Genomic DNA, 13,176 nt, shown 5'->3' on the forward strand with positions numbered 1-13,176 from the left:
AAAGTGTCTTTCATGAACCCTGGGAGACTATCGTCATCGCTTCCTTCCGCCAGGACAGAACAACACATTATTCAGAATCAGCTGCTTTCGGGGGAATATTCATGGCTGGGCAGACTGACTCCTCATTCAGTCGGAAGCCTCCAAGCAGTCTGATGCCTCATCACTTTGATAATTTGTGCTTTTTTCATCACGCCTGAAACAGCTGCGGTGATTGTTGAGAAAGCAGAGTGAGGTCTGTTTGCAGCAGGAGGTTTCGTGACATCGTCTTACTTGAGAAGACTTGGTTCTCCTTCTTTCCTGACCACAATCAGGCCTGTGGGCTGTCTTCTCTATGGTGAAAGACAGCACTTCATGTTCAATGAACCACAACTTTGTTTCTCTGACCGACTACCAGCAACAACAACTGCTTCATGTTCGTGGTTAATGCATTAAGAAAATGCTCTCCCTGTCATCAGGGCCAGTAAACAAAGAGATATCCAGTCTCATGTTGATGTTTACAGCAATGGCAGTGAACTAAATGATCTAGTTCCGAATAGACAAGCCTCTTCTTTCTTTTATTCATGACACACTCTACCACCTCTAGGATAGTAGGATGGCAACATTGTGATCCGGGACATAAATGTAACCCAGAAAAAGTGTGAGTGCGGCATTGACAAGAAAGTCATTGAAAACAAACCACAAACAAACCTTAGTGAATATAACTAATACGAGACAAATCATCCATGATCCAACTTTGTGCCAAGTCAGCCAGACTTATTTCCTTTTATCAGAGTTTCACGTCGCCAGGGTTAAGAAGCAGATCCACCCAATTCCTCAAAACACACAGTGAGAATATTAAAACAATCACATCATTGTGAACTAAAATGGAAATACTGTCAGAGGGGACACTATGTTAAACAAGATACAGGTAGCTCATAGTTTATGTTAGAAAATAATGAGAAGTATACGCAGCTCACTCATGAGCAACCAAATGCCACTGTTACCATGGCTCCCATTTAGCTTTTTTATATCGCACCAGCGCTGAACTCCTCAGCTCTCATCCAACGCTGGTAGCAGGAGCACCATTGTCAACTCCTTGGAAAAGCTTTAATTTCTTGCGTACACAGACAGACGCCACACCGCTGTTTGTATTTAGTTAACCACATGATGACCACGTGACTGATCGTTCTCCGCAAGCTGGACTTGCTAGGTTAATACATTATCTGGAAACAAAGGCCAGACAATACCCCTCGCACACGCAGAGCAGTGGCCTTCCTTCCTCAAGCCGGGGTCATCAAGGTTATCAGTGGAAGGTCGAACAATAGGAAGTGGCCTAACCAATCACATTCCAGCTTTTGTTGTCACTCACCTCCACATTCCGCCGCAGAATACTGGTTCAAATTGAGCTGTCAGTCTCCGTTCTCATTGGGTGAAGTACACCGGCTCCTGTGCTGTCGCCTCCTCAGCTGGTGTGTCACTCATCAGACGAGTGCACTTTGACCTCTCATTCCTTAACAAAGCAGAACGACTGCGCGTCTGGCATCCTGAATGAGCACCTGAAGAAAAAAAAACAAGATATTAAGTTTCATTGAAACTGAGATTGATATCAAACAATTGGATCGTTCCTGGAACAGAAACATGCAAAGGAAACTAAGTATGACATGTAAATATTTATGTCAACGACAGTCAGATTGGGTGGCTATCGGTTAACAGCACTTTGCAATAGAAACTACATCTGCACGGATAAAACTATGCAACTCCATTTCCACTTGACAAGACAACTCACATTCAGCTTTTAATGGGTGTGAATGTAAATAACATTTAAAGAAACCACATTCATATCGAGTACTTTCATCCGCAAAATATTCATATGTACAAACACCATTGCACTTCAACTCAAATACCACCAAACGTTGGGTTAGTTGCCAGGCCTGAGAGTGAAGCAGCCAACGCTATGCAAGGGAATGAAACTACTTAAAATCTCTACCATAAGAAACAAACTCAACATGGATCACTTTCATTTATCATAACTGACAAAGCCAGGGAACCGACAGAGATGTTCCTAATGTTTCTTTTTCTGTGGTGACTGGGGCCTTAACCAGAAACAGAAGTTAGCAACAACAGCTCGGCGATGAGATGTTTCTGTAGCACAGAGCAGGTGATTTCAAACGGAAGAAACAGGCTCCCATGAATCAAATGTGTAGAGAGAAGAGGGTGATGCCCAAGTGCCTGAGTTTTGCCCTCTTGATTTGACTAACCAGACTGGTAAACTAGGGCGCAGTGCTGCACAGGTCGCAGTCTGACACTTGAATAAACTTTCGAAATGACTGCAACCTTTTCGAATGACTGACATGATGCAGGTTTCTCAGCCAAGGGAGGTATGTCTGTTGGGTAACAACCAAATATTTCCTCCGTCAAACAGTGGTTTGTTTGCTTGTTGTCACCGTGGATCACCCACCGTGAAACCACTCAATACTTCACTTGTCAATGGTGGACAGCAGTGCTGCGACAATGAGGCAGAGTCTACACCGATGCTTGTTTGTGGCGCCACATTTGTTCATAACGAGTTTCTCCCTGGCTGAATGGCACATTGTTGCTGAGACTCTTGATGTTTTGAACTCTTTTGCTATTGAGATCTAGGCGACTCGATCAAGTAGGAGAGAAAGGCAGCTAAATTAACACAACCAGCCTGTCAATGGTGGCTTTGCTGCCTAAGAGTGTGGAAGAATTTGCATTCACGCGACAATACGGCGGGTCCCTGACAAGAGCTGGTCTGGGCGGCGGGGAGTGCAGCTCTCCTAGGAAAGAGACTCTTCACTTGTGTTGATGCCAGAAGCCAAATTCGGAGCTAAGGTAACAAGAGGCAAGTTGAAGCCTATTTGCTTGGTTGTTTCCAGAACAGAAAGGGTAATAAGTAGCAGCGGCTGATGTGTTCCCCCTACTTAATGAGGCTCCACAAAAGTGACGGGTCAGAGGTCGGCATTACAAATGCTGTTAGCTTGGAAATCCTTTCTGGGCAACAACCTTTTCACACAGCCAAATAACCAGACGACTGTCAGGTCAGAACGCTTGAATAGGGTAAACCAGTGTCCCCAGCGCCCATTCGAATCAATGGTACAAAAACTGCCATGTAATATAAAACCTGCCGCTGTTGCACAATTACCGAATTATTGTCGGAAATAAATTATTAATAATAATAATAATAATAATTTTGGTCTTAGCTTTTTATTTGTTGGATGACAAATAATGGACATCTAAATTTGGGAAATGGACAAACCAGTTGGTGCATCTCACTTGGGGTGATACTCCTAGTTTCTGTCACAGCCAATGAAAGTTGACCACAGGGTGTTTAGTACAGAAGACACGTGTAGGTTTGTTTAACAGTTCAGCGTAAACAGTGAGCTGAAAACTTGAAATGTTCCCGCACTACTCGTTTGGATGCAGTCAGCAGGTCTCTTAGCTCCTGTGTGTCGTCTCCACACACAACCATGTGAATGACTTGGTCAATATAGGCAGTGATCGGCCTGACAGGCATGGGAACAGGCCAAAATCTGACTGACACGCAGAACTCACAGATTTGATGGACAATTTAAAAATAATGTGTTGATAAGCGTTGAACCATGACTTCATTACTTCCACATTACCACTTTCAAATATAGAATCTGTGATGATCAGAAATTTCTGAGAGAGGAAACAGCAAGTAAATCCTCACTTTTTTATTTGGACATCAAAAGAACAGCAGCTCCTCAAAAATCCAGACATGATTGTTATCACAGGTTTCAACCTGCTGTATTTGATCAATGTCATAGGAGAATCCAAGCAAAACTTAAAAGTTTCCCCAGGAATTGTTAAACTGGGTGCAATGTCTGAAACCTGACCAAACAATGTTCCTTATTGATTTTTCATGACTAAAGACAGTCTCCCTCCTCCCTGAGAAAATGCCAGCTGGTCTCGAGAACTTTTAAACAATCGCTCCACGTCTCCTTCTGAACCCCTGTGGTCATGTAATATAATCTTCGACGGGGGTACGCAGGATGCGAGCGGTTACTGCCGTCAGTGGGTACATTACGGTGGAAGCGCCTGTGTCGCCACAGAATATTACTAAATGCTAGCTGCCACTGTGAGGTTGCTGAGGAGAACGGCTTGGTTCTGAGAGGTGGGGAGCCGGGCGGGGCTTGGGCTGTCACAGCAGGTTCTGCTTGATTAAAAGTGTCTGAGCACAGTTGAGACCGGTGGTACCCAACTGTTTCCAATGAGGAAACCAGCAGCATCATATATTACAATCATCAGCTGGAGCTTGTGAGCGTTCCCACAACAATCAAAAATGAAACCGGGAGAATGTGGTGGTCGAGATTTAGGGGACTGAGGTCTTTTTTAATATCCTCCGACCAGAATGTCAAGCAGCACTGACTCACTTAGTAACCTGTTCTCACCATTGTCAACCAGTAAGTAACAGGTTTTAGTCGTAGATGCAGCATCTACATCAGCATTCAGTTATGGAAAGTATAATTCACTGGCATCCTCAGTTTAACACGGACAGTGCATGTACTGAAGCAATGCGAGTAGCAGCAACAAATTGTTTCTAATACTCACCATCAATGTTAAGTTGACAACCCTTCAGTAAAAATATTAAATTGTAAATTTCAAATTGTATTTGAAGTCTGCAGGGTTAGGGGGAGCAACACTCACGAACCAGCGTCTTCGGCCAACTCAAATCATTCAAGACAGTCTTTTGTGCTTTCACTCACTTCCACTCAGCTCCCTGCCTATGTCACCTCAGGCCAGATTGACGCTTTTACTCCTGCCGTTTCACCTTCTCTTATATGACCAGGTCCTGTTTTCCTGCTGTGAGGCACTGCGCCAAGAAAAGAAGTGGCTGTGTGAGGCGGGGGGCTGTACAGGTGAAGTTGGCCTGAGGACAAACTGCCCTGCTGGGCTGTGATACATGCTCACACTGTTTGCCCTTTCTCTGGCTGTATGTATCATTCTTCTTTTATGGCTGTCAGCACATATTGGGGTAAGCTCTCACACTCGAGGCAGGCGACAATCTGTCAATTTCAATGTTTATGAATGTCTTTTTTGTTTGCTGTCTTTTACGAGCTGTATGTTGCCCAACTGCTGCCAGAAGCTGCAGTGAAAGGATACTTCTCGTAAAACACAGTTACATCTTGTGGAGTGGTAGAAGATTGCCGTCAAATAATCACCCCTCCTCCTAAAGCATACTATTTAAATGGCATAGCCAAGCTGGAACTCTTGCAAGCATGTAACAGTGACTGTCGGACAACACAACGCGGTCGAATTACGCCTTGCTTTCCGCTACTCATTTGTTAACTAATGTGTAATTTTCTTATAATAGCTTTTCAGATCGGTGCAGTTCAGAAAGGTACAAACTGAAATTATTACCCGGCTAAAGCCTTCTTTCGCCCTGCAGCTGCTCCGCAACACTTACAAGGCGCCGGTGCCACACGCTGTGTGTCACTTTCTCTTGTGCGCTATTTTCGAAGTTATTGATGCGACCGCCGACGGCGCGCTTTCTAAACAACCCTGCTTCAACAGGTTACAAGTCCGGCTCCTCACTCATTAGACTCTAATTGATTGTAATCCTGCTTTTGAGAGCTACTGGCCTGCTATGTGGTGGCTCAGAACATGTTAGCGCCCCCACTGTCCCTTCAACTTGTCCACCTCACTCACCAGCAGGGTCTGGAGCACAGACACAATTGGTCCTCTCAGATGAAATCATTAAAGCGCGCAGAATAGCATGAGCCCTTTCATACATCGGCATACTGTGGACCAGCTTGAAACCAGGGACAGTGGTCACTCTGCATGCCCAGTGGGAGAGCCCCATCCTGGGCTACCTATTGTTGGCCTCACCCCTCAACTGGCGTCCTGCAGTTCTGGCTGCACAGGCTTGATTTGTATTCTGAGCTCTTGAACTAAAGACAGCAATGCAGGGGTGCTGGGTCAATATTGGTTTTCAGAGCTTGAGGAAAAATGTCAAAATGTTAAATTCTATTGACTTCTTCCCACTGCTATTTGTTTCTGTGACCAAAAGCCTAGTGGGCCATTAGTGTAAACAGGGCTTTGTCTTTGGGCTCAGCTTGCAGCAGGAGGTGTGCAGGGTCAAAACCCACCGAGAGTAGGTCTGTAGTGCTTTAAAAACAGCTAAGCAGTGAAGATGTAGAGAGACATTAATCTGAAAGACAGATTAAGAAACATCGGGGGGCTTTTTTTCTGGCCTCCGAAAAGACTCTAAACAATTTTGAAATGATTTTGTACAAATGTTAAAATGGCTATATACTTTCATCAGCCACTGCATGTGTCTGACAGCCGTTAAAACAAGAAACCCAAGTTGCGTTCATGCCAGATTGGCAAGAAAATGATTTCCCACAGAGAGGAATGACAGTCGAGCCTTTTTTTATTGCATTGCTATTTATATTTTACAAATACTTAACGCCACAAATTAAACAAAAAGCACCTTTTGCAGCTGCAGATACTTAAATACACAAAATATGAAGCCAACCCTGTAACATACAAGTCTTACACACACTCATTGTGTCTGACTAACTTGCTCAGAAGTTATGCTTTTTACATCTACAGTTAGCCCCAAATGTCTCATGTACCCAGTGAATTAGATGACTCCTCATTCATATTCTCCTACATGGCTAAGAGATCACCTCAGTAAGAGTGAAGAGCAGCTGTTTTACAGCAGGACATCCTCTTCCTCCCGCTCTACTCTCTCCTGTCTCTTTCGACCCTCCAGGGATGCCTTTTTGAGAACACCTCAATTAACACAGCAGCTATAAAACCGTTCTCCTTCATAGTTTTACACCCTGGTCTTCTTTGCCTTCTCCACCGGTCCTCCCCTACTTTCTTCCCCACCAACTTTATGGGGTGGAAGGCTTTTGTGCTGCGGCAGAAAGTCACTTCCTTCAGCGACAGACAGGGAGGGGACATGGAAATAGTGAGGGGAAATGAACATTTAGGTCCGAATTCTCTTTAGCGTTCAAAGTGGTGCATCTAAAAAAGTCGTAACCTGAATTGTTTGATCCTACTTGAAATTTGCTCTGTGGTCCACCTGTGGGTTCATTCTCTCCTTAACTCCAGCTAATGGGTTACTTAGCATCCATGCACTGCGGACATAATACATGTGTGTGAATCACACATCGCTGCAAGTTGACACATTTCACTTATTGGGCAGTCAATAAAAAGGTAAGTTGTGGTTCTCTTGAAATACACATCCAATCGTGAATGTGACACCTGTAAAGTACAGAACTGAAACAGCAACCATCATATGACTCAAAAGACTCTGTTAAAAAATGTATGATATGAACAAAAAATAATACTAACATACCAGAGCTGAAAGAGGAGACGTTTGGCTGACCAAGTATTCAGTGTTGTCACGCAGGATGTCACTTGTCAGACATTTGACTACCAAATGATCTTTATTCATCCATTGTTATCAAAGTAATTAGGTTGACAATGGCAAGCCTACATCAACACACATGTTTTATTTTGACTTTCTGACTTCCCCTCTGAAAAAAAGCTTATTCTGTGTCTTATCTTTACTCACCCGACAGTATGCAAAAATTGGGTTTGCTAAAACGCTTTAGAAATCATCCCTGAGGGCTGTTTACATTGATGCTGTGGGATATGCAAGATAGGTTTAGGTAGCGGAGGCAGACATACAGTGACAGCAGTTTACGGGAAATGCTGACAGAAGTAGATAGAAATTTTGCCCTAAATTTACTTAAGTGTGTGTTCTAAGAGACCACCAAAATGGGGTGTCTGTCACAGGATGACTGTGTTTACCCTGGAGAAACAGTTACAAAGGATCGGCACTCGTGATCATGACAATCCCCATCCTGTCCCAGTGAACATGCGCCAACAAACGAGCCACCATTGCCTTCAGTAGTGTTGACTTTGCATGAACATATTTGCACTTTGCGATTGCCGAGTCTTGGCAGCCCCCTCTAGTGAGAGAGTGAGCAAACATGCCCCAGTCCCCTTCGGTGCTGCTGTAAACCAAAGCCTGAAAGACGCAAAACAAAAGAGCAGCCTGTGGGTAAAGAGACGAAGAAGGAAGTTTGGGGAGAATAAATACGGCCTGTTTGTCTCGTCTGCTACTGAAGGGTTTGTGCTTGCAACTGTGGAATTGAGTTAGACTTTAAATAACAGCTCAAATTTCAAGATGAAGTGAAATACTGAAGCATCTATATAAGCTTCTCGGGTTTTAATTTGGGACATCCCATTTGATCATTCCAATTCAGTTGTTATTTATGATAAGCACATTAATGTGCTATGAATATAATATTATTTGAGAACGCATGTGACTTGTAATAAGAGTAATTTAACTTTTCAGAGACGCACTGTGATGGTGGAAAGTTGTTTAAACAATATAGTCAACTAGGGACATGATACCGTCCTGTCACACACTTCAGATATCACCTACAACTTTAGAAAATCACCAAGTAGTAGCCACCAAGCAAAAATGAGATCACATGAGTTAAAGACAGCAAACGTACTACGTGACCAGGAAACAGCTGCCCATCTATTGTTGTCTGGAGTTTCGGTTTATAGACAACATGAACATCCCAACAAAGCCAAGTCGCGCAGGTTAACAATGGCCTAAGTAGGAGGCAGAGTGGAGGGCATGCTGCGTTAAATGAAGTGCAATGTCACCCTTTTACTATGTTTTTATTGGGTAGTCAAGTGGATGTGGCGGCTCAGTGGGGGCTGCAGTCAAGGAGGAAAGGGCGATTCTTTCACACTTAGGTGTCTATCCTGCCATCGGTCGCATTCACAAAGATGGACGGGACATGTGTAAGGTCTATGAATACAGGAGTTTACAAACACACTCAATCCCGTTTGTGTGCGGTGCTACCAAGGTTACATACCAAATAAAGAAAATAAAACAGACAGAGCAGACAAATGAATCTTCAACTGGATATTATAACATGTTAAATTAGTGCGTACATGTGAGGTAAGTTTTTTTTTATCCGCAGAAATGACAAACACAGTTTATACCTTATTTTTTGTAGATGAACAAAACCAGCAGTAAAACATAGAAATGAGCTAAAATCTCCCGAGGCTAGGAGCCAGGGTACAACACTACCGGTTCAGCATCAATAAAAACTTGACTGTTCACATAATAATCTTCAACACAAATAGCTGTTTCATGTTTGAGTACAGGAAACAGCAAATGCTGGAATGGCATCTAGCCAAATAAAGAAGAAGACGCAATACCATACAATCAGATCTATAAAACTACTTGAATAGATCTGAGAATGTTGGCTCATGGCAAAAAGAAGACTTATTCACACAGAATTGAATCCTAGCTGAAGGCATGAAAATACCAGAGTTTAAAACCTGCGCAAAATGACTGATGACACTAACACTGTCAATACTCAAGAAGTGACAAGGGGATAGATTCATTGCATTGAACTGCAACTGACTTTGCTTGTTAAAACATTTCATAGCAATGTGTTGTATTTCAGAAAAGGTCCCTTTTTTGCGAATTAAATTCATATTCCTCCAACAATTGGCCCACCCCTGTGGTCTTGCATGTGCAGACACTGCTGGAATTGAGCTTTGATTCGACCGTGAGAAAATGTCAACACTCTGTGAACGAAGTGCTTGCACCAGCAGTTTTTCATCGTCAGTATTAAGTGTATTAAAGTAGGCAAAAAAAAGTTTTCTAAAGGTTCAGCAAACTGAGAAACTTGGTACAAAAATAACCGTGAGTGTTTATTTTTGCACACAATAAAGAAGCAGATCCACTAATCTGCAGTCGCAGGTGCACAAATACCCATGTAAGCAGAGTTAATACTGCTGGAGAAAGAAAAAAGGGAACCAGAAAAAGTTCCCACACTTAGACTGTTTTGTTTCTCTCTGTGTGTCCGTTCTTTTTTGTGGCCGTGCCAAAATCTCGTGCGGTGGGTTTGTCATGAATTTTTAAAAAAAATACAAATGATGTTGGTGGGAAACTTCAGAGAGCCAACATTGACTCGTGTAACTCACCTGTCAGGTGACAGTTTTTGTTTGGTGTTCATTCAGGATAGATGGCTCCGCCCTGAGGCTGCGCCGGTTCCCAGGTAGAGGGAATGGAGAGGGGAGGAGAGTTCCCACCACGCTCCCTAACCGTTCCCAGCGACAGTCATTGGTCGGACGTTGCCTCATCGTTGAAAGGAGACACCGCTCTAGCAGTGCGGGCAGGTGTGCAAAGCTGCAGGGTAGAAGAAGAGTGTGTCAGGCGCGAGGACAAAGAGAAGTGTAAGAAAGAGGAGGAGAGAAGTGATGTGCTAGTTTCACTCAAAGCTTTTCTTCATGGGAACGTTCACTTCATCTTCCCCTTTATAGTTTACAGCTGCTCTGTGAAGTCAACGACAGGTGTACACAAACAGTGGCTATTTTGCCGATACATATGCAAATTAAAACCAAGTCATTCCCACAAAATGTTTTCACATCAGACATCTCTGAGGTGTCTAATATTATGAAAATATATTATACAAAACCAAATGCTTTTGATGACAGAGATTGAACACCAGAGAAGCTGATGCATGTTGAAATGTATTTCCCAAATGGTTAGGGTTGATTCAGGTGGTCTTCACGCAAACGCAAGATATATATTTATTTATTGTCGTGACTTGTGAGAAGTCTGTGCCAGCTCAATGGCAGGTGTGAAGTTCAACAAGTCATTCATGCATTATCTCATTTTGAAGCAATTGTTTGCGGGAGAACAGGTACGCAGTGATATGAATGAACTCGCTCTGCACCTGGGGTTGTCTAGAACACTTAAGGTTCATTCCTGCACTCAACTCTTATCACTTCAACTGAGACTTCCTGGTGTGGGTTTCAATGACGCGTGGTTCTCATGGTAGTCACAGGGTTTTTAATCAACTTTAACTACCATTGGGCTGGGCAAATAGGCTAGTACATTAGCTCAATTCCCTACATTGGCACATTGTTCAGATTGAATTTTAATGAAATGACAGGTTCACTTTTGTTTCCATGCTTTATACTGACTTGATCGTAGAATATTCAACATTTACAATTAAGCTTAAATGATGATAAAATGTTAATAATAATTTCACCTAAGAACAAGAAACAATGACGACTCTTCAATCGTTTTTCTACATAAATATAGTTTTGGTGGATTTATAGTTCAAGTTTCATGTAAAATATCATGCCTGGGCAGGGCACAGGGTCTATTATTAAACTCTAAATAGTTTATGTTCAACACTTATTAATGGATAATACATTTTCTGGCAAACAATTAAACGCGTGTGGGAGGCTTGTGGCTCGAACTCTAGTCGCCCTATAAGTGTGTCAGCCTGCAAGCGAGGCAGTGAGTCCGGCTGCGTGCCTGATGGGCGTAACACGTGTGTGTCAGTGTGTGTGCGTGCGTGCATGGCTGCTGACGGGACCTGTCACTATCAGGCCCACACATCTCTGGCACTGTCTGTGTTGACACTCCGCCTGAGGGGGAACGAGTCTGCAGAGGTTGAGGAGAGCAGCGGTTTCCCACGACTGCCTCGGCTCTGCCTCTGCATTCCTGGGCTGCCAGCGCTCTGTAAATGTTTGGACAGCCTTGAACAAATAACACACCTTGAAAGGCACAAGCTCCGGCCCTCTCACACTCTCTGCACACCCCTTCTCTTCAGCCGCCTTCTCAAGCTCACCTCACTAACAGCCCCCAACTCACCCACTCTACAAATCTGCCTCCCGCACAATCAGCCGCCCTGCTACTGCCACTCTTGAACTTTCCCAGCGCTCCTCAGATCCACAAATAAACGCCAACCTGTACCCTGTTACTGTTGCGCGCTTGCACACACAAACATACGCACACCTGCGTTGGCCGATATGTAAATACACACTGGGTTTTGACTTTGTGACGGCAGGACTGCAGGATTGGGTTCACACACAAGCACAGGTCAAAGTTCAAAGCACGTTTTTGCATATTTCAAGATGCCCTATTTTAGTTTTCGTATTAAGGCCGCCTGTGTCAACATAGTCGATGACATCATCAAGACCAATTTATACTTTACCAAATCCACGCTTATTCTGAACCAACTTGCAATTGTTCAACGGAAAACCAACTTGTTGTGGAACATTTAGAAAATTCTAAAAGCAAAGCAGCGTGTTATTGTCTTAGCGCTGTGATTGCAAACATTAGAAAGTAATGAGACAGGGGAAAAATTTGGATTCCGTCCAGTAAAAACACTGTCATGGCAAATAACAGGAAATGTTATACTGCTAGTCTGACCTGAACATTTCCTATTTTATGAACAAGAAGCAATGAAGGAGAAGAGTAGAAACCTATATAATGCCACTATGCTTGTTCACTTGTTTTTGAGTGTTGCTGCTTTTGGTTGACTTCTGTTTCCTTCAATAGTGTTTCATTGTTGTTGATGATAATAAGAAAAAAGAAGATTAATGCAGATTAATGGTGGTTTTCTAAGCCACCACTGGATCCAGACATCATTCAAAGATGTGTCACCCTTATGTGGTCCCTTTCTTGTATGTGACTAGTGATTGTGCTGCTGCTGCCTGCTTTCCTACTGAGCTCACTGGCTCAATGATATTTACAAACATTCCAAAATAAAATTACAACGTGGGTGGAAATGAGCGAGTTGGTGGAGCCTCCTTACATTTGTAGTAGCTGACCAAGTTATTAATATTACTTTTATTTTTAAACCTTGTTATCATTAATGTAATGTTTTTTACCAAGGCTGATACTTGTGATATTGTTCTTGCTATTGTGCATAAATAGCGTTGTATTACCCATAATTACATTCATATTGTATGAATGTTGAGTTAACTAACTAATAATAACTAACTCAAACTACTAATAACAATAAATAAACTGTGACTAAAAAGCATACCACTACATTTACAAAAACATTGTACATATTTTGTCAGATTATAAACATTGTCAATAAGTGACTTGCTTCTTAACTGACCCCTACCTACCCTCTGATAGTGGGGGTCATGTGATAGAGACATTGCATGGATGTAAAAAGCTAGAGTATATCTTTCCAGAATTATAAACAAAGACCTCCATACAGTCAGCCAATCACAAAAATGTGAGACTTAAAACTGTGACATTTCTAACAATGACTAACTTGAAGTGAAACACGGATCCAATTTGTGACTCAAACGTCCACATCACTGGGGTAAATGTCAAAACAATAAAGCTAC

At 42.8% G+C, this 13,176-nt stretch overlaps 1 protein-coding gene across 7 annotated transcripts in view; it reads right to left on the reverse strand.

The window, feature by feature from the left end:
* noc2l (NOC2-like nucleolar associated transcriptional repressor) overlaps positions 1-13,176 on the reverse strand; it is a 116,830-nt gene that overhangs the window by 52,755 nt on the left and 50,899 nt on the right. For all 7 annotated transcript variants that reach the window (XM_053848467.1, XM_053848471.1, XM_053848464.1 and 4 more), the window contains 2 exons: positions 9,997-10,201; positions 1,349-1,535 (listed from right to left, as the gene is read on the reverse strand). Coding sequence is in view for 1 of the 7 variants with exons in the window: in XM_053848471.1 (XP_053704446.1) it covers positions 1,349-1,356 (8 nt within the window). In the remaining 6 variants the exon portion in view is untranslated. The remainder of the gene's footprint in view (positions 1-1,348; positions 1,536-9,996; positions 10,202-13,176) is intronic.

The sequence above is a fragment of the Synchiropus splendidus genome, chromosome 18 (assembly GCF_027744825.2).
Source record: "Synchiropus splendidus isolate RoL2022-P1 chromosome 18, RoL_Sspl_1.0, whole genome shotgun sequence".
In the NCBI taxonomy this organism is placed as follows: Eukaryota; Metazoa; Chordata; class Actinopteri; order Syngnathiformes; family Callionymidae; genus Synchiropus; species Synchiropus splendidus.